The sequence below is a fragment of the Oncorhynchus keta genome, chromosome 24 (genome assembly GCF_023373465.1).
Source record: "Oncorhynchus keta strain PuntledgeMale-10-30-2019 chromosome 24, Oket_V2, whole genome shotgun sequence".
Lineage (NCBI taxonomy): Eukaryota > Metazoa > Chordata > Actinopteri > Salmoniformes > Salmonidae > Oncorhynchus > Oncorhynchus keta.
Window position 1 is genome coordinate 48,473,341 of NC_068444.1, and position 20,745 is coordinate 48,494,085.

General features: G+C 40.5%; 1 protein-coding gene across 1 annotated transcript; it reads right to left on the reverse strand.

Moving 5' to 3' along the window:
* Nucleotides 1-852: 852 nt before the first annotated feature.
* On the reverse strand, nt 853-12,568 carry LOC118357664 (syntaxin-4-like). Its single transcript, XM_035735008.2, has 11 exons — nt 12,365-12,568; nt 11,910-12,014; nt 11,441-11,540; nt 8,876-8,950; nt 8,696-8,766; nt 8,499-8,607; nt 8,252-8,325; nt 2,626-2,763; nt 2,294-2,404; nt 2,117-2,203; nt 853-1,976 (listed from the first exon to the last, which is right to left on the reverse strand). The coding sequence occupies exons 1-10, from the start codon at nt 12,392-12,394 to the stop codon at nt 2,126-2,128; spliced, it is 891 nt and encodes a 296-aa protein (XP_035590901.1). The 5' UTR covers nt 12,395-12,568; the 3' UTR covers nt 853-1,976; nt 2,117-2,125.
* Between the last annotated feature and the right edge of the window lie 8,177 nt (nt 12,569-20,745).

Consider the following 20,745-nt stretch of genomic DNA (forward strand, 5'->3'; position numbering starts at 1 on the left):
CTCATTAGGTGTCATGCAGGATTTGTTGTAAGATTAATATTGCTGGTTGGAATGTAGGCATATGGATACTGAACAAAAATATAAATGCAACCTGCAAATATTGAGTTACGTAAGGAAATCAGTCAATTGAAATAAATTCATTAGGCCCCAATTTATGGATTTCACATCATGGCTGTGCCTCGGAGGGCAAAGGCATACTCACTTGGCAGCCAGGCCCAGCCAATCAGAATGAGTTTTTTCCCCACAAGGTCTTTATTACAGACAGAAGTACCCACACACGATCCTGCAGGTGAAGAAGCCGGATGTGGAGGTCCTGGGCTGGTCTGTGGTTGAGGTCAGTTGGACGTACTGCCAAATTATCTAAAACAACGAAGGCAGTTTAGGGTAGGGAAATTTACTTTGAATTATCTGGTGGACATGCCAATTGCACGCTCCCTCAACTTGAGACATCGTGTTGTGACAAAACTACATTTTAGTGGCCTTTTATTGGCCTCGGCACAAGGTGCACCTTAAATTGAACATGCTGTTTAATTAGCTTATTGAAATGCACACCTGTCAGGTGGATTAATGATCTTGGCAAAGGAGGGATGTGCACAATTTGAGAAGCTTTTTGTGCTTATGGAACATTTCTGGGATGTTTTATTTTAGCACATGGGACCAACACTTTATATGCTGAGTTTATTTTTGTTCAGTGTACCATAAATCTTTGCTTATCTGATGGCTTTTGAGAACATATACAGTACTAGAAAATGTTACATTTTAAATGGGTAAGATGTCCCTCCTACGATATTTCTGAGGACTGTTTCCCTCAGAATATGCAGCAGTAGCAGAAAAAAAGGCACTGAGACAAACCATACTCTGCTAACTTTAATCTGGGCAACAGTTAAACCCATTTCATTTTTTAAAATTAAAATTGCTGAACGTTTGATACAAAATTCAACAGCCACATAATATACAGTAACAACGTACTTCACTGCTCTCCTCACTCATCCCATTTCTCCCTTCACCAAATACTGTACAAATATTTAGCTCCTCTTGTCACATAGGGAGGAGCTAGTGGGCACAGAGAATTAAGGCTAGGGTAAAGTACCATGGCTGATCTCTTTACGGTTTGAAAAACAAATCTGATATAAAATGGTTAGAGTTCTTGAAGCAGAAGAGCATTGAATAATTACAACAAATTCCATCCCTTCTTTTAAGTTAGAGTGTGCTACTATACTCTGATCTCAGACAGCCCTTAGATGTCTGCAAACAAATGTTAATTAGGGAAAAAAAGGCACCATAACTATAAGGGTTCCTATTACTGTGGCAAGACTAAACATAGCAGCTTCCATAATATTAAAATTATAAATAAAATACTGAAGTGAATAGGACATGCTTAGACCATTCTCCTAATGGGAGAGACATTTCAAGTGCCAATTCTTAATAAAAGAGTCACATGGAACTCATTTCAGACACCTTTCAAATTTGATAACTGCACGTATTAATTACTCACCAAATAATAAATTGGCGATATACAATTATATTATTCTAGATCTGCATTTAAAAACAAGAAGCCATAAGTACTTAAAGTTTTTTTTTCCCGCTTTGTACTAATACAAGACTAATACAATAAGAAGCACTTTAGTTTTCCTGAGCAAATCTGATCAGCACCTTGTCAGTGTCGGTTCAAATACTGCATTCTTCCTTGGGGACACGTATGGGTCCAACAAGTTGAGTAAGTAACGGAGTTGTCCACACATTTTCATTTAGGGTGCCATTGAAGAAAAGGGCACAACAGAGAGCCCCAAAAAAACTTCAGCATTTCCTTTTGCTGAAAGTGGGGCAGTTAATGTATGAGCATGAGAGACAATGGCTGTTTGTGCATGTGTGCCTCCCGGTCTGCCAGGGTATCGATAGTTAAGAGGTCAGTGATATAATAAGACAGGACTTCTCTTCAAGGTCCCAGGGCAGAAGTGGGTTAGAGGAAGATGACACTGCAAGGAAGAATTTCAAAAAAGTACAAAATAAGTTGATTGAATACATTGACCTAATCAATAAATGGTTCATAGTTTTGTATTTTTCAGTAAATTAATGTTGAAATATGGCTATTTTTGCTAACTACGAGAGAACTCACATCAGGATCTCAGGAGAAGCTGATAGCCAATGAGATTGCTAAAATGAGGAGGAGAATGGCACAGCATAACGCAATCCATATCTTCTTCTGTAGAGGAAGAGAGCGATAGAAAGGTAGTATCAATGTTCATTAGCTAACCGGTCCAATAATTGGCACAACCTTAAAATTAATTCCTACCTTGCGTGCTTTGTTTTGGTAGGTGGCAGCCTTCGCAGTGTCTTCCACTGCCTTTTCCACATAGTTAGTTGAATTGATGATGTTGGCTTCAATGCGGTTGACCATCTCCCCCTGCATAACAGTTTGTCAATTCAGCAAACGCTTAACTAAAAGGTATTTTGCCAACCAACTTTCTCAGTCTGGTGTGGGAAATATAATTTGAAAAATGGATTCTGCCCATGCTTGCACCAATCCAAAGCTTTTAAACCTTTGACAGGGAGTTAACAAGTGCACACTTGGGTAAGAAAGGTAATAGGGCTCCAGTTTGTCCTCCTGGGGTGTGACAGTCTTACCTGAGCCTCCACCTCCATGGCCAGGTACCGGAACATGTCATGCAGGTCCTTAATGCTCCTTTCCAGTTTAAGGATCTCGTCATGCCGGGACTCAATCTCATTCAGTGCCTGCTTAGTGGCTTTAGCGTCGATCAGGATCTACAAGAAGGAGAGAGTAAATGTTACAATCAGGTTCTTTAGAGCCTGACAAAATGTCTGAGAAATGATGACAAGTGTCTATTTAACTGCTCATAAAACTTAAACACATCTAATCAAGAGAATATCAACTACGCTTGAACTGAAACCGCTATAGACACACTAAAAAAGCAAGGGTGGCCAAAGGGTTCCATCTATGGGGTTCTCTTTCACAACTATGGTGACTATACAGATTTCTAAGAATGTCCCCAGACACAGGCATTGCAATGAGTGCTTACCAAATCCAAACCTGTAGTCCCAATGCAAGCAAACAAGAGTGTCTTAAAATAAATGTCATTTTACTCCCAAGTGCCTTCAGAAAGTATTCAACCCCCTTGACCTTTTCCACATTGTGTTGTTACGACGTTGGATTGATCGGTCATTTTTTTTGGTCAAAGATTTACACATAACTCTGTTCAGTGGAAGAAGAATTCATTTGAAAAAGTAATGAAACAATATATCTTGAGTAGATGAATATTCAACCCGAGTGTTAGAATCACCTTTGGCAGCAATTACAGCTGTGTCTTTTTGGGTTCGTCTCTAAGAGTTTTGCACACCTGGACCGTACAATATTAGCCGTTAAAAAAAATGTTTTTAATTATTAAGCTCTGAAGTTGGTTGTTGATCATTGCCAGACAGCCATTTTCAAGTCTTGACATATATTTTCAAGCCAATTTAAGTTAAAGTTAACTAGGCCACTCAGGAACATTGAATGCAGTCTTGGTAAGCAACTCGAGTCCAGTGTATGTAGTTGGCCTTCTGTTTTAGGTTATTGTCCAGCTGAAAGGTGTATTTGTCCCCCAGTCTCTGTTGGAAAGTAGACAATCAGGTTGTCCACTAGGATTTTGCCTGTGCTTAGCTCTATTCATTTTATTTTTATCCTGAAAACCTACAGTCCTTATCGATGACAATTACACCTCGAACATCATGCAGCCACCACCATGCATGAAAATATGAATAGTGGTAGACCGTATTGTGTTGGATTTGCCCCTAGCAAATGTATAAAAGACAAAAGCTTTGTTTTATTTCTTTGCCACATTTTTTGCAATATTACTTAAGTTCTTTATTGCAAACAGAATGAATGTTTTTTTAATATTTGTATTCTGTATAGGATTCCTTCTTTTCAATGTCATTTAGGTTAATATTGTAGAGTAACTACAATGTTGTTGATCCATACTCAAGTTCTCCTAAAAAAAAGAAAATCACTGTTGGCCCCATGGTGAAATCCCTAAGCGGTTTCCTTCCTCTCTAGCAACTAAGTTAGGAAGTATGCCTGTATATTTGTAGTGTCTGGGTGTATTAATACACTATTAGTGATGTGCAGTTCGCTAACGATTCGTTCTTTTTGAACTACTCTTCACTGACTCAAGTCATGATTCGTTTTTCTGAGTGATTTGTTCATTTCAGTTGGATGTTTGACCTAACTTACTATTGCGAGTCCAACAGCAGGATTAATACACGCTCCTCCGGCTCAGCAGCTCCAGAGACATGCGCCGACCACCAACTGTCTGTCATAAGCACGCAGGTAAATACTTCCCTACCAAGCAAAAGAGCAGTAACTACACATTGTCCAAAATTAGTTAAGACATTTTTGATACATGCTTTATCAGGTGGACAAATATCCTGCCTCCACTGTGTTGAGAAAATGGGGCTCATTTCTGCAGTAACTGTAAAAAGTAGCAGTGAAACCAGGGACAAAAAGCAGTAACTGGAAAAAGTAGCAGTGAAACCAGGGGCAAAAAGCAGTAACTGGAAAAAGTAGCAGTGAAACCAGGGACAAAAAGCAGTAACTGTAAAAAGTAGCAGTGAAACCAGGGACAAAAAGCAGTAACTGTAAAAAGTAGCAGTGAAAACCAGGGACAAAAAGCAGTAACTGTAAAAAGTAGCAGTGAAACCAGGGACAAAAAGCAGTAACTAGCAGTGAAACCAGGGACAAAAAGCAGTAACTGCAAAAAGTGAGTGAAACCAGGGGCAGTAACAAAAGTAGCAGTGTAAGTAACTGGAAAAAGTAAGTGAAACCAGGGACAAAAAGCAGTAACTGGAAAAAGTAGCAGTGAAACCAGGGACAAAAAGCAGTAACTGGAAAAAGTAGCAGTGAAACCAGGGGCAAAAAGCAGTAACTGGAAAAAGTAGCAGTGAAACCAGGGGCAAAAAGCAGTAACTGGAAAAAGTAGCAGTGAAACCAGGGGCAAAAAGCAGTAACTGGAAAAAGTAGCAGTGAAACCAGGGACAAAAAGCAGTAACTGGAAAAAGTAGCAGTGAAACCAGGGACAAAAAGCAGTAACTGGAAAAAGTGGCAGTGAAACCAGGGACAAAAAGCAGTAACTGGAAAAAGTGGCAGTGAAACCAGGGACAAAAAGCAGTAACTGTAAAAAGTGGCAGTGAAACCAGGGACAAAAAGCAGTAACTGTAAAAAGTAGCAGTGAAACCAGGGACAAAAAGCAGTAACTGTAAAAAGTGGCAGTGAAACCAGGGACAAAAAGCAGTAACTGGAAAAAGTAGCAGTGAAACCAGGGGCAAAAAGCAGTAACTGGAAAAAGTAGCAGTGAAACCAGGGGCAAAAAGCAGTAACTGGAAAAAGTAGCAGTGAAACCAGGGGCAAAAAGCAGTAACTGGAAAAAGTAGCAGTGAAACCAGGGACAAAAAGCAGTAACTGGAAAAAGTAGCAGTGAAACCAGGGACAAAAAGCAGTAACTGGAAAAAGTTTACTGAGCTTTGGGCTGCAGCTTCTATGGTTTTCTACATTGTAGAATAATAGTGAAGACATCAAAACTATTAAATAACACGCATGGAATCATGTAGTAACCAAAAAAGTGTTAAATTAAAATATATTTTATATTTGAGATTCTTAGCCACCCTTTGCCCTAATGCCAAGAGTGTGCAAAGCGGTCATCCTCTCAATCAGCTTCATGAGGTAGTCACCTGGAATGCATTTCAATTAACAAGTGTGTCTTGTTAAAAGTTAATTTGTGGAATTTCTTTCCTTCTTAGTGCATTTGAGCCAATCAGTTGTGTTGTGTTAAGGTAGGGGTGGTATACAGAAGATAGCCCTATTTGGTTAAAAAAAAAAGCCAAGTCCATATTATGGCAAGAACAGCTCAAATAAGCAAAGAGAAATGACAGTATCAGTACTTTAAGACCTGAAGGTCAATCAATCCGGAAAATTTCAAGAACTTTTAAAGTTTCTTCAAGTGCAGTCGCAAAAACCATCAAGAGCTATGAGAAAACTGGTTCTCATGAGGACCGCCACAGGAAAGGAAGACCCAGAGTTGCTGCAGAGGATACGTTCATTAGAGTTTACCAGCCTCAGAAATTGCAGCCTAAATAAATGCTTCACGGAGTTACAGACACATCTCAACTTTTCAGAGGACACTGAGTTAAAATCAGGCTTTCATGGTTGAATTGCTGCAAAGAAACCACTACAAAAAGGACACCAATAAGAAGAAACACGAGCAATGGACATCAGACCGGTGGAAATCTGTTATTTTGAGATTTTTGGTTCCAACTGCCGTGTCTTTGTGAGACGCAGAGTAGGTGAACAGATGATCTCTGCATGTGTGGTTCTCACCATGAAGGAGGAGGTGTGATGGTGCTTTGCTGGTGACACCATCTGTGATTTATTTAGAAATCAAGGCACACTTAACCAGCATGGTTATCACAGCATTCTGCAGCAATACACCATCCCATCCGGTTTGCACGTGGGACTATCATTTGTTATTCAACAGGACAACAGGCTGTGTAAGGGCTATTTGACCAAAGAGTGATAGAGTGCTGCATCAGATGAGCTGGCCTCCACAATCACCCGACCTTAACCCAATTGAGATGGTTTGGGATGAGTTGGAGCGCAGAGTGAAGGACAAGCAGCCAACAAGTGCTTAGCATGTGGGAACTCCTTCAAGAATGTTGGAAAAGCATTCCTCATGAAGCTGGTTGAGAGAATGCCAAGAGTGTGCAAAGCTGTCATCAAGGCAAAGGGTGGCTACTTTGAAGAATGTAAAATATATTTTGATTCATTTAACACTTTTTTGGTTACTACATGATTCCATGTGTTATTTTATAGTTTTGATGTCTTCCCTATTATTATACAATGTAGAAAATAGTAAAAATAAAAACCCTTGAATGAGTAGGTGTGTCCAAATTTTTGACTGGTACTGTATGTGCTTGTGTAAACACGTCTTTGTCTTTTCAGCTGTTTCACTCAGTGGATGAATAAACTTGGTTTGGGCTTTGACTTGTCCGTTAGTTTGTCAGGACCTAACACTTGGTAGGGCAGAATAGGTCATGAGCATAGGGAAGAAAAATACATGTTTAGAACTGATAACATGGTGCAAGAATGATCGCAATTAATTGATTATTGAATATTACGATGACACAGCTTTGTAGAACCAAAACATACATAGCTTTTGCTCAACAACCTCGACCTCAAGAATGAATAGTTGGGGGGCTGCAGTTTGCGAACGACATTGTGCTCATCTCCATCACGGACGGCGGTCAAGCAATGCATTCTGCCAAGAGTCGTTGACAATCTCATCCGGTTACAGCCACAACTAGACCTCGTTACAAACGTATCAATGAATCTTATTTGTATGCCTAGCAATCAAACAAATGTAGGCTACATTGTTTAAAGCACACGTTTACAAGTCTGTCACAAATGACAGCTCCAATAAGCTCCCCATGGTGAACTCGAGTTTTCAGTTCCATTGTTTGCCAGTAGGGGGTTCTGCATGCTCTGGGCATTACTGACTCAAATGAACATAATCAGTCTAAAGATTTGTTCTTTTGACTGAACGAGTTGAAAATATCGGAGTCATTAAAAACAGCCAAACTTCTCATCACTATCCAAAGCGTAATTAATAACTTCACCATTCTCAAAGGGTTATTCAGTGTCTGAGTGACCTTACAGATAATTGTATGTGTAGGGTACAGAGATGGGCAAGTCATTCAAAAGTCCATGCAACTTATTATGTGACTTGTTAAGCACATTTTCACATGAAATTATTTAAGCTTGCCATAACAAAGGGGCTGAATACTTATTGACTTAAGACGTTTCAGTTTAAAAAAATATATCATTTGTAAACATTTCTAATAATAAAATTCCACTGGCATTATGGGGAATTGTGTGTATATCAGTGATACAAAATCTCAATTCAATCCATTTTAAATTCAAGCTGTAACATGTGGAAAAACACAAAGGGGGTTGAATACTTTCTGAAGGCACTGTATATGCATTTGTCTTTGTCCCAAACACTAAAGAGCTTAACTAGACAATGCCATTTCTATGTTTTTTTGGTCATTCTGCTATATCAGAAAAACACAGAGCCTGAAAAGTCAGTTAACAGAAAATTACCCAACAAAAAAAGGAAGAGAATAATGTTGTGGGATTGCCAGCAGGTGGTTTCATCGTAAATCAAGAATTGTGGTTCATTTAAGTCAGTCAGTCAGTCATACTCACATTCTGCGTGAAAACATCAGTCTGTCCACTTTCAAGCATACCGTCCAACTCCTCATCTGTAACATTGGTGCCCGCTGGAGGGATATAACAATTGATGCTTTTGGGTATATTTCATTTTCACATGAAATCACCTTTGTAAATGAACTTCTACATTGTAGTCTTGAATTCAGAAGACAAAAATCCATGGTGTTGAAATCACTTTCTGATCAGCAGTATGATAACAGTAACAGATGACATCCAGCCTTACTTATTCTGAGCTGCCTTTGTATCCTCTCCACGTTGCGATCTCTGTAGGAAGCCTGGATGGTGTTACAGTGGTCCATCAACTCCACAAACTCTCGAGACAAGACACCATGCTAGAGAGAGAGAGAGAGAGAGAGAGAGATGGAAGTGTTAAATTAATGTCAGCCGACAGTATATTGGATTATTATATAGAAGCCTCACTTGTGCTCTCTGCATCCTTAGGTTTATGGGAACGTATTTCCCATCATCATCCCCTTTTTTGGGTTCAATGGCTGTAAAAATAAATAAATAACAAATCGGTTGGATATTTCTGTATTCAGGTTTATCACCTGTGGTCATTAGTCAATATCTCACCATATAATTTCAGTTTAGAATACTCACTGTTCAGTTTCTTCTGGATCTGCATTGCCATTGTTTTGATCTCTTCCCGAAGGGTTTGGAGTTCCCTTTTCATACCTGAACAACAAAGAAACGTTACGACCTCACCTTTTATTTACTGTCAACAGGCAGAGTAACAAATCCCTCAGCCTGTAGGGCTGTAGGGTACCTGCTTCTATAAACCAATGAGGGGATGGGAGAGGCAGGACTTTCAGCGTGATCTGCGTCAGAAATAGAAAGGACTTCTAATTTTAGCCCTTGGCAACGCAGACGCTCGTTGGCGCGCGCGAGCAGTGTGGGTGAAATCATTGAATAACATAGGATTTCTACATTTATTTTGCGACGCTCACGCACGCGACGTGTCCGGTCTGGTCAGCATGTCAGCTGGAAAGACTGCAAACTAACTGCGTTTAATTTTACTTGTTAATTTCTTTACATTTCTTTGTGTATCCATACAAATGATGCTGAATCATGATCTCGACTGGCTGAGAAAATCTGCCTGTCTGTATTGCAACAATGTTGCAAATGTCAGAGATAATGTCTTGATGCTTTTTACAGTGGAGATCAAGTTTCTAAATTGCATGACTGAGCCGATGAGACACTGGATCTGTAAAAGTAATAGTAGTGTGATGCTAGGTAATGACAAATGATGGCACTTTTTATGAATGTTGTTTAGTATATCATGGGCAAGATAGACTAACAATGGGAAATTCAAACCCCCCTGTTGTATAAAATGTTTTAACTGATAAGAATTTGGTTTATGATTTATGAAGTTATTAAAAACGTGGCATTCTGTTACTAAATCGACCAAAAAAATCTGTAACAATGACTGCAACTGAATTAGCCACAGTGAGAATTCATAGTATTTTATTTTATTTAACTAGGCAAATCAGTTACGAACAATTTCTTATTTTACAATGACGGACTACCCCGGCCAAACCCTCCCCTAACCTGGACGACGCTGGGTCAATTGTGCGCCACCCTATGGGACTCCCAATCACGGCCAGTTGTGATACAGCCCGGGATCAAACCAGGGTCTGTAGTGACATCTCTAGCACTGAAATGCAGTGCCTTAGATCGCTGCGCCATTCGGTAGGGTTGTTCCATGTCATATCATCAAGCCATGACACCCACCATCTCAGATTGTTCTGATATCATTTCTGTAGTTAGAAAACAGATACGATTAGCATTCCTGCAACAATATTTTATTGAAATATAATTTGAGCTCTGAAAAATTAAGCTAATTGATAGCACCGAAATTTATCCGCAACCGACTTGTTGCGGATAAAAATCTGTATGTGATGACATAGCGCACACAAAATGTCAATTTTCAATTAAGTTTTCATGTACCGAATAAAAATCTAAAGTTCAATGTGTTTCCATCACATTTTCAATTCTACCGATAGTTGTGTCACAAAAAGCAAATGTGCCTACATCGGTCTTGCCGCATGTGCTCTAGCCAGCTCGCAGATACAGTGCGGGTAGGTTAGTCTACATGAGATTATTTTTGTCAAAACGGCAGTCAAGCATCAAATCACCATGTCACCAGAATAAGACCCTTGAAATCTATTGGAAAAGAGCATCAAGCTAATCAACAGTGCACTTTCACCACTCTGTGAATTTCATCATTTATTTCACCTGTAGCCTAATAAATTGCATGCTTTCCCAGGTCATAGTGGGTGAACCATGCACCATATCATCTCGTGACTCCAATTTTACTTCAATAAGATGGTTATAATATCAATATTTGCGCATAAAATGGTGTTTCTGCCATTTTTCGCATAATTCATTTTACAAATATAAAAAGACCCATTTGTCGAACAGACAAATAACCTGTTGCCATTTATAAAATTGCACCGAAACTTCCTGTTTCCATCACAGATCTACCTGTTACAAAACTTAACATCTGTACTGTTTTTTGAGTAAATGTGTTTTTGTTAAATTCCCAGTGGAAATTGTTCAAAGTAGTCCTTGTGCATTGAGTTGTATGGTTTGTTTAACTTTGCCATCAATGTTTTTTGTTTGGTATACATTTAAAGTAAAAAAATCTGAGTCTCAGTGTCATTCTGTGGGTGGGGAGAATTTGTGGAAACGTTCCAACAGGAATCTATTCCAAAAACGTCGTAAAGTACAAGGTTTCCAACAAACAACGCATACAAAGTAGAATGATCTATTCACCTAGCTAATTAGCTGCCGAACAGGCATCAACCCACCACATAGATGATTCTTAATGTTTGTCCATAGGCTAACAGAGTGAAGACAGACATTTTTCGGGAAATAAACGTGTTGAGTGACAAACTTAATGAAATTGCCCACTCCCTACTCGGTATCTTATTCTGCCGCTATACAACTTTGTATGCGTTGTTGGCAACCTTGTTATTTACAAAGTTTTGAGAACAGATTCCCGTTGGAACGTTCCACAAATCATACCTACCCTCATTCTGTTACCGTGGAAATGCAATATTCTATGCATATCATATAATAACTCCTACATATATTACCACCATGCCATATATTTACATACAGCATATTATGTATATATTAGTGTGTTAGTGTTGCTCTACTGACCGTCCTCTGGCAGTGCCACACCCAACACTGTCTTCTGTTTGTTCTCAAGGTCAGCGACCACCTTTTTAAGCATCTCCATTACCCCTCGAATCTCTAGGACCTGATGAGAAGGGATAAACAGGCTGGTAAATGTAATAGAAGCTAAACTGTGAACTAGTTTTTTGGGGGCACTAAGAAAAGACCAGGAGACAAATTCCGCATCACCCTGTGTGTCACTGACGAAATGACTGTGTTCGCATAACATGTACATTGGGCATACAGAAAAGCTACTGATTTTGATTTGGCATTATTTCGGCCAGATCACATTAGAATGATAGTTTATGTTGGCACAACAAACTGTTCCTGTGCTTGGCATCCACAAGCCAAGATACAAGTACTGCAGAGTAGCATAACACTGAAACTGACATCAAGTCACCATAAAAATCCAAACAGATGTCTCAACTACTGAATTAAATTTGCATGATTTCACCTTCTTGAAAAAAGCATCATTCTCCTTCTCTTCCTTCACTGTAGAAATCCCCGGTTTGACCATAAGGGCCCTGCCCTCTTCATCCTCGTCTGACGCCTCTGCGGTCTGGTGTGTGAGGAAGAGAGAATAGGGAAAGAATGGACACATTCATCACGTCATTAACAGGTAAATCCAACATGCAACCCATATTGATTGCGGCATTGAACTTTGAATACACTTTTAGCCACTGGCCCATCCTTGGTTCTAGACTATCTTAATTATGCTAACTTAGCTAGATATCCGAGGTTTACAAAAAACTAGCTAGGTTCGCCAATTTCAATCAATGTAGCTAGCACTAATAGATAAAGAATACCCTATGAAATAGCTACACATTCTGCATTTGACCATGCATAAACGTCTATATTCATTGATATTGGTTAGTATAAGTTAGCTAGCCTGTTTCTTTTTACACTCACATTGCCAAGTTCCTTAGTTCGGTCCCTCATTTCCTCTCAGTCCAAATGCAACGTATTAACGAAGATACTATTACGATATCCTATATCAAGGTAAATATTTGTTTTATCAAATGAGCAATAAAACACACAAAAAAAGTTTGTCATTCAACAAGTAAACTGCTACCACAGATATAAAACATATTTGCTGCTGCTTCCTCTCCAGCAAGTATTTCAGAGAAAAATAGGCACCATTAGAACACACGCCACCTATCGTACTGTAGTTTAATATAGGTAATTGACGGCGCATGCGTGGGTTTTTTTATACTTTCGAACAAGCCACTGCGTAATGTTGCCCTCTGCTGTAAACACGATCATATTTATAATTCATTTGTGGTTCATTTTAACCTATTTAATCCCATCAGTCACAATAGTGACCGAAAAAAACGTTCCCAGTTATAAGCCTAAAACGTCTAAAACGTTTACTTAATGATATATCGATGCATTTCTAGCGAATATTAAAATAATAAAGGGTCTCAATGAAATATGTGCAGTGCCACATGTTTGTAAATTTTGTACATGATCACATGACCATAGCTGTTTACTTCCTGGTTGCACCATGAGACGATGATGGCTGCATCAAAGCTCCCCCAAAAAAGGTTAGGTTATGTATGTTAACATAAACATAGGACAAAGATTTTTTTGGTACACATCATCTTTAAGGTGTCTAGTATTCATATATGAATTTGCAATTACTCAACTTTGTTCAGTGTGGTCATAGAATGAGTAAACATGTTAACGGCAACAATAGTGACAGGCAGATACGTATACACATATATAGTTCTTGTTCTACCTAACTTTCTGCTCTGTTCTTTCTTTTAGTTGTACTTTGAGTCAAATTCTGGATATGTTGCTCAGACAAGGCGTGCAACATTGCAGTTACCCCACAGTGATTGTGATAGCGATGGGTCAGATATGGACTATGAGGGGGAGACAGGTAATTTGCCAGCCAGGCTGTTGAATGTATATGCTGAACATATGCAAACTGATCATGACAGGAACAACGTTATCAGTGATTATGACCTACCCCTCACCACCCCACACTCTCCTCCCTGAGACTGGGTTGGGTCATGGACCCAGTGTCGTTCTTGGTGTTGCAGAGCAATCTCAGGTGCCTCAAGGTTGCAAGTTCCTTCATAACAACCTCTTCACTTCATTTGCACCCCTCGATGAAATGACAAAAATGTATTATTATTAATCCGTTATTTTACCAGGTAAGTTGACTGAGAACATGTTCTCATTTGCAGTAACGACCTGGGGAATAGTTACAGGGTAGAGGAGGGGGATTAATGAGCCAATTGTAAAGAGGATATGGGAGTTCTGGAATGATGAGGCAAAATCTTCTGTTTGATGTCCAATTCAAGCCACAGAAGGACTTCATGAAGTTACCTCAGGGAACCTCTGAGGTTCTGACCAAAGGATACAAGTTGCTGGTCCGTTAGAAAGACAATAACATTGTCACAGTGGCAACAAAACATAGAGGAGAAATACAGTGAGACCTCTGTCAAGAGAGGAACAAGGAGCAATGTGCCTTTTGACAAAGTCCCACAACCAAAATGCATCAACTGATAAAATGAGAAAATGGGTGGTGTTGAACTTCACAACCTACAGGTTTCAAGATACCATATCTCCATAAGGTCTAAGAAGTGGCGGTGGCCCATCTTTTCATAGTCTCTGAACAGTGCACTTGTAAACAGCCATTTATTTACAGAGATGTTATGGGAGGGACCATCAACCTGCTCACCTTCTCATGGATAGTGGCACAGTCTCTTATGCAAAAGTTTGGCACGTAACCACTGAGCCACGGGAGGAGATCTCTACTGCTACTACTGTTGAAGATCAGGCAAGATATGACAAAGCTTCCCACTGGCCAATCATCATGATGCACCGGTTCCATAAATGTTGATGTTGTCATTGTGACAAATGCACTACCTATGCATGTGAGAAATACAAAGCGCCACTGCACATTGAGTGCTACAAGATATACCACAGACAGTAGAAAAGGAGATAAGAGCGAATGAAAAAGGGCTGAAAAAGCCCTCAATAAAGGGTGAGGAGAAGCAGTTCAACAGACTTCTAGGAAGAAAAGAAAAGTTGACAAAAATGGAAGAAGACAATCAAAATGACTGAAATGTTTTTGGAAAAGAGGATCAATTGATTGAAGACATACTGTATGACAGTAGGTCTGACTGATCGAAGTTCAAAATAGTGATGCACAAACTAATCGTGCACTCTATAATGTATGTATGTATGTCTATAATATATATATATATATATATCTTTTTTTTGTAGGCTTCTACTTTAATGCATGTTCTACAGGCTACCTCGATCCTAAATGTTACCTTTGTTCAATGTGAATGAATGACACGACTGCTATACAGTTGTTAGTGAATGTTGCACTCAGATGTCACAATGACAATGTTACAATGAATATTGCACTAAAGTACAAGTTCAAATGTTACAATAAAGTTACAATATTGATGTTTCAATACGTTACAATAAAGTAACAATGTTGAAAAACGTTGATGTTTTATTTGTTGTTGTCTTTGCTCTCAGTATTCATATCGGTGTTGTATAGGGGTTTTTGATATGTAAAATAGTCACTCTAGAATGTGATGGGGCATTCTAGTAGCAATGCTGGGGACTGCCAGTGACAGTTTTAAATGTGTTAATAACTGGGCTGGGATATATAAGAATTTTCATGACTGCATAGGAGAAATATGTTAGTTCAGTATACATCACATTATCCCACTGGTCACAATTGTGACCGACCATAAAACACACTTTTTCACCTACTTTTCGATGAAATTGTAAAAAATAATATTGATTATTTCAAAGGCTTACTAAAATTTGTGATTAAATGGGTTAATTGTTGTACCCCACAACAAAATCTGAAAGACCATTACTGACTGTTTGTAACATGACTAACATGCAGCCCAAAATTAATTTCAGATACTTCAATCTTTCAAAATGGCTTCACCTGGAATCTGTCCTTCGGAACATATTCTGGACTTTACAGCAAGTGAAATGCCTTTCTGCTAAACTGTATTTATTTGAGCCTGGTAAATCTATAAAGAGGACTCCAGATCCACAAACAGAGGGGATCGGAAGTTGTACTCTCTATAAAAGCTCTGAGCCTAGCAGAAGGGAAAACACTTTTTCAATGCAAAGATAGATACAAGACACTGATCATCCAAGTCAAATCAAATGTAATTTGTCACATGTGCTAAACACAACCTTAATGTGTAAAACAAAGTAAGCTAAATAAACTAAAGGTAAAATAGCAGCACAATAAAATAACAATAAGGAGGCTATATACAGTTGAAGTCGGAAGTTTACATACACTTAGGTTGGAGTCATTAAAACTTGTTTTTTAACCACTCCACACATTTCTTGTTAACAAACTATCGTTTTGGCAAGTCGGTTAGGACATCTACTTTGTGCATGACACAAGTAATTTTTCCAAAAATTGTTTACAGACAGATTATTTCACTTATAATTCACTGTATCACAATTCCAGTGAGTCAGAAGTTTACATACACTAAGTTGACTGCCTTTAAACAGCTTGGGAAATTCCAGAAAAGGATGTCATGGCTTTAGAAGCTTCTGACAGGCTAATTTACTTAATTTGAGTCAATTGGAGGTGTACATGTGGATGTATTTCAAGGCCTACCTTCAAACTCCGTGCCTCTTTGCTTGACATCATGGGAAAATCATAAGAAATCAGCCAAAAGACCTCCACAATTCTGGTTCATCCTTGAGAGCAATTTCCAAACGCCTGAAGGTACTTTCATTGTGAAGAAGCTGGAGGAAACAGGTACAAACATATCTATATCCATAGTAAAACAAGTCCTATATCAACATAACCTGAAAGGCTGCTCAGCAAGGAAGAAGCCACTGCTCCAAAACTGCCATAAAAAAGCGAGACTACTGTTTGCAAGTGCACATGGGGACAAAGATCGTACATTTTTTGGAGAAATGTCCTCTGGTCTGATGAAACAAAAATAGAACTGTTTGTCCATAATGACCATTGTTATGTTTGGAGGAAAAAGGGGGAGGCTTGCAAGCCGAAAAACACCATCCCAACCGTGAAGCACGGGGGTGGCAGCATCATGTTGTGGGGGTGCTTTGCTGCAGGATGGACTGGCATTGGAAGAAACCGGCGCCGACAGAGATGGCCGCCTCGCTTCGCGTTCCTAGGAAACTGTGCAGTTTTTTGTTTTTTTACGTGTTATTTCTTACATTAGTACCCCAGGTCATCTTAGGTTTCATTACATACAGTCGAGAAGAACTACTGAACATAAGAGCAGCGTCAACTCACCATCAGTACGACCAAGAATATGACTTTCGCGAAGCGGATCCTGTGTTCTGCCTTTCACCCAGGACAACGGAATGGATCCCAGCCGGCGACCCAGAAAAACGACTTCGTAAAAGTGGAGAAACGGAGCGGTCTTCTGGTCAGACTCCGGAGACGGGCACATCGTGCACCACTCCCTATCATTCTTCTCGCCAATGTCCAGTCTATTGACAACAAGGTTGATGAAATCCGAGCAAGGGTAGCATTCCAGAGGGACATCAGAGACTGTAACGTTCTTTGCTTCACGGAAACATGGCTCACTGGAGAGACGCTATCGGAATCGGTGCAGCCAGCTGGTTTCTCCACGCATCGCGCCGACAGAAACAAACATCTTTCTGGTAAGAATAGGGGCGGGGGCGTATGCTTCATGGTTAACGTGACGTGGTGTGATCATAACAACATACAGGTACTCAAGTCCTTCTGTTCACCTGATTTAGAATTCCTCACAATCAAATGTCGACCGCATTATCTTCCAAGGGAATTCTCTTTGATTATAATCACAGCCGTATATATTCCTCCCCAAGCAGACACATCGATGGCTCTGAACAAACTTTATTTGACTCTTTGCAAACTGGAATCCATTTATCCGGAGGCTGCATTCATTGTAGCTGGGGATTTTAACAAGGCTAATCTGAAAAAAAGACTCCCTAAATTTTATCAGCATATCGATTGCGCAACCAGGGCTGGAAAAACCTTGGATCACTGCTATTCTAACTTCCGCGACGCATATAAGGCCATGCCCCGCCCTCCTTTCGGAAAAGCTGACCATGACTCCATTTTGTTGATCCCTGCCTATAGACAGAAACTAAAACAAGAAGCTCCCACGCTGAGGTCTGTTCAACGCTGGTCCGACCAATCTGATTCCACGCTCCAAGACTGCTTCCATCACGTGGACTGGGATATGTTTCGTATTGCGTCAGACAACAACATTGACGAATACGCTGATTCGGTGAGCGAGTTCATTAGAACGTGCGTTGAAGATGTCGTTCCCATAGCAACGACTAAAACCTTCCCAAACCAGAAACCGTGGATTGATGGCAGCATTCGCGTGAAACTGAAAGCCCGAACCACTGCTTTTAATCAGGGCAAGGTGACCGGAAACATGACTGAATACAAACAGTGTAACTATTCCCTCCGCAAGGCAATCAAACAAGCTAAGCGTCAGTATAGAGACAAAGTAGAATCTCAATTCAACGGCTCAGACACAAGAGGTATGTGGCAGGGTCTACAGTCAATCACGGATTACAAAAAGAAAACCAGCCCAGCCACGAACCAGGATGTCTTGCTCCCAGGCAGACTAAATAACTTTTTTGCCCGCTTTGAGGACAATACAGTGCCACTGACACGGCCCGCAACCAAAACATGCGGACTCTCCTTCACTGCAGCCGAGGTGAGTAACTCATTTAAACGTGTTAACCCTCGCAAGGCTGCAGGCCCAGACGGCATCCCCAGCCGCGCCCTCAGAGCATGCGCAGACCAGCTGGCTGGTGTGTTTACGAACATATTCAATCAATCCTTATCCCAGTCTGCTGTTCCCACATGCTTCAAGAGGGCCACCATTGTTCCTGTTCCCAAGAAAGCTAAGGTAACTGAGCTAAATGACTACCGCCCCGTAGCACTCACTTCCGTCATCATTAAGTGCTTTGAGAGACTAGTCAAGGACCATATCACCTCCACCCTACCTGACACCCTAGACCCACTCCAATTTGCTTACCGCCCAAATAGGTCCACAGACGATGCAATCTCAACCACACTGCACACTGCACACTGCCCTAACCCATCTGGACAAGAGGAATACCTATGTGAGAATGCTGTTCATCGACTACAGCTCCGCATTTAACACCATAGTGCCCTCCAAGCTCGTCATCAAGCTCGAGACCCTGGGTCTCGACCCCGCCCTGTGCAACTGGGTACTGGACTTCCTGACGGGCCGCCCCCAGGTGGTGAGGGTAGGCAACAACATTTCCACCCCGCTGATCCTCAACACTGGGGCCCCACAAGGGTGCGTTCTGAGCCCTCTCCTGTACTCCCTGTTCACCCACGACTCCGTGGCCACACACGCCTCCAACTCAATCATCAAGTTTGCGGACGACACAACAGTGGTAGGCTTGATTACCAACAACGACGAGACGGCCTACAGGGAGGAGGTGAGGGCCCTCGGAGTGTGGTGTCAGGAAAATAACCTCACACTCAACGTCAACAAAACTAAGGAGATGATTGTGGACTTCAGGAAACAGCAGAGGGTCCACCCACACAGACAGCATCGTGAAGAAGGCGCAGCAGCGCCTCTTCAACCTCAGGAGGCTGAAGAAATTCGGCTTGTCACCAAAAGCACTCACAAACTTCTACAGATGCACAATCGAGAGCATCCTGTCGGGTTGTATCACCGCCTGGTACGGCAACTGCTCCGCCCACAACCGTAAGGCTCTCCAGAGGGTAGTGAGGTCTGCACAACGCATCACCAGGGGGCAAACTACCTGCCCTCCAGGACACCTACACCACCCGATGTCACAGGAAGGCCATAAAGATCATCAAGGACAACAACCACCCGAGCCACTGCCTGTTCACCCCGCTATCATCCAGAAGGCGAGGTCAGTACAGGTGGATCAAAGCTGGGACCGAGAGACTGAAAAACAGCTTCTATCTCAAGGCCATCAGACTGTTAAACAGCCACCACTAACATTGAGTGGCTGCTGCCAACACACTGACTCAACTCCAGCCACTTTAATAATGGGAATTGATGGGAAATTATGTAAAATATATCACTAGCCACTTTAAACAATGCTACTTAATATAATGTTTACATACCCTACATTATTCATCTCATATGTATATGTATATACTGTACTCTATATCATCTACTGCATCTTTATGTAATACATGTATCACTAGCCACTTTAACTATGCCACTTTGTTTACATACTCATCTCATATGTATATACTGCACTCAATACCATCTACTGTATCTTGCCTATGCCGCTCTGTACCATCACTCACTCATATATCTTTATGTACATATTCTTATCCCCTTACACTTGTGTCTATAAGGTAGTAGTTTTGGAATTGTTAGCTAGATTACTTGTTGGTTATTACTGCATTGTCGGAACTAGAAGCACAAGCATTTCGCTACACTCGCATTAACATCTGCTAACCATGTGTATGTGACAAATACAATTTGATTTGATGATTTGATTTGATTTGGTGCACTTCACAAAATAGATGTCGACATGAGAAAGGAAAATTATGTGGATATATTGAAGCAACATCTCAAGGCATCAGTTAAATCTGGGTGGCAAATGGGTCTTCCAAATGGACAATGACTCCAAGCATACTTCCAAAGTTGTGGCAAAATGGCTTAAGGACAACAAAGTCAAAGTATTGGAGTGGCCATAACAAAGCCCTGACCTCAATCCTATAGAAAATTTGTGGGCAGAACTGAAAAAGCGTGTGTGAGCAAGGAGGCCTACAAACCTGACTCAGTTACACCAGCTCTGTCGGGAGTAATGAGACAAAATTCACCCAAATTATTGTGGGAAACTTGTGGAAGGCTACCTGAAACGTTTGACCCAAGTTAAACAATTGAAAGGCAATGCTACCAAATACTAATTGAGTGTGTGTAAACTTCTGACCAACTGGGAATGTGATGAAAGAAATAAAAGCTGAAATAAATAATTCTCTCTACTATTATTCTGACATTTCACTTTCTTAAAATAAAGTGGTGATCCTAACTGACCTAAGACAGGGAATTTTTACTCGGATTAAATGTCAGGAATTGTGAAAAACTGAGTTTAAATGTATTTGGCTAAGAAGCTTCCGACTTCAACTGTATAATGGGTACCGGTACCGAGTCAATGTGCAGGGTTAGTAAAGATAATTGAGGTAATATGTACATGGAGGTAGGGGTAAAGTGACTATGCATAGATAGTGAACAGAGAGTAGCAGCATATGTGAAGAGTGTGAAGGAATGTGTGTGTCGGGTGGGGGGGTC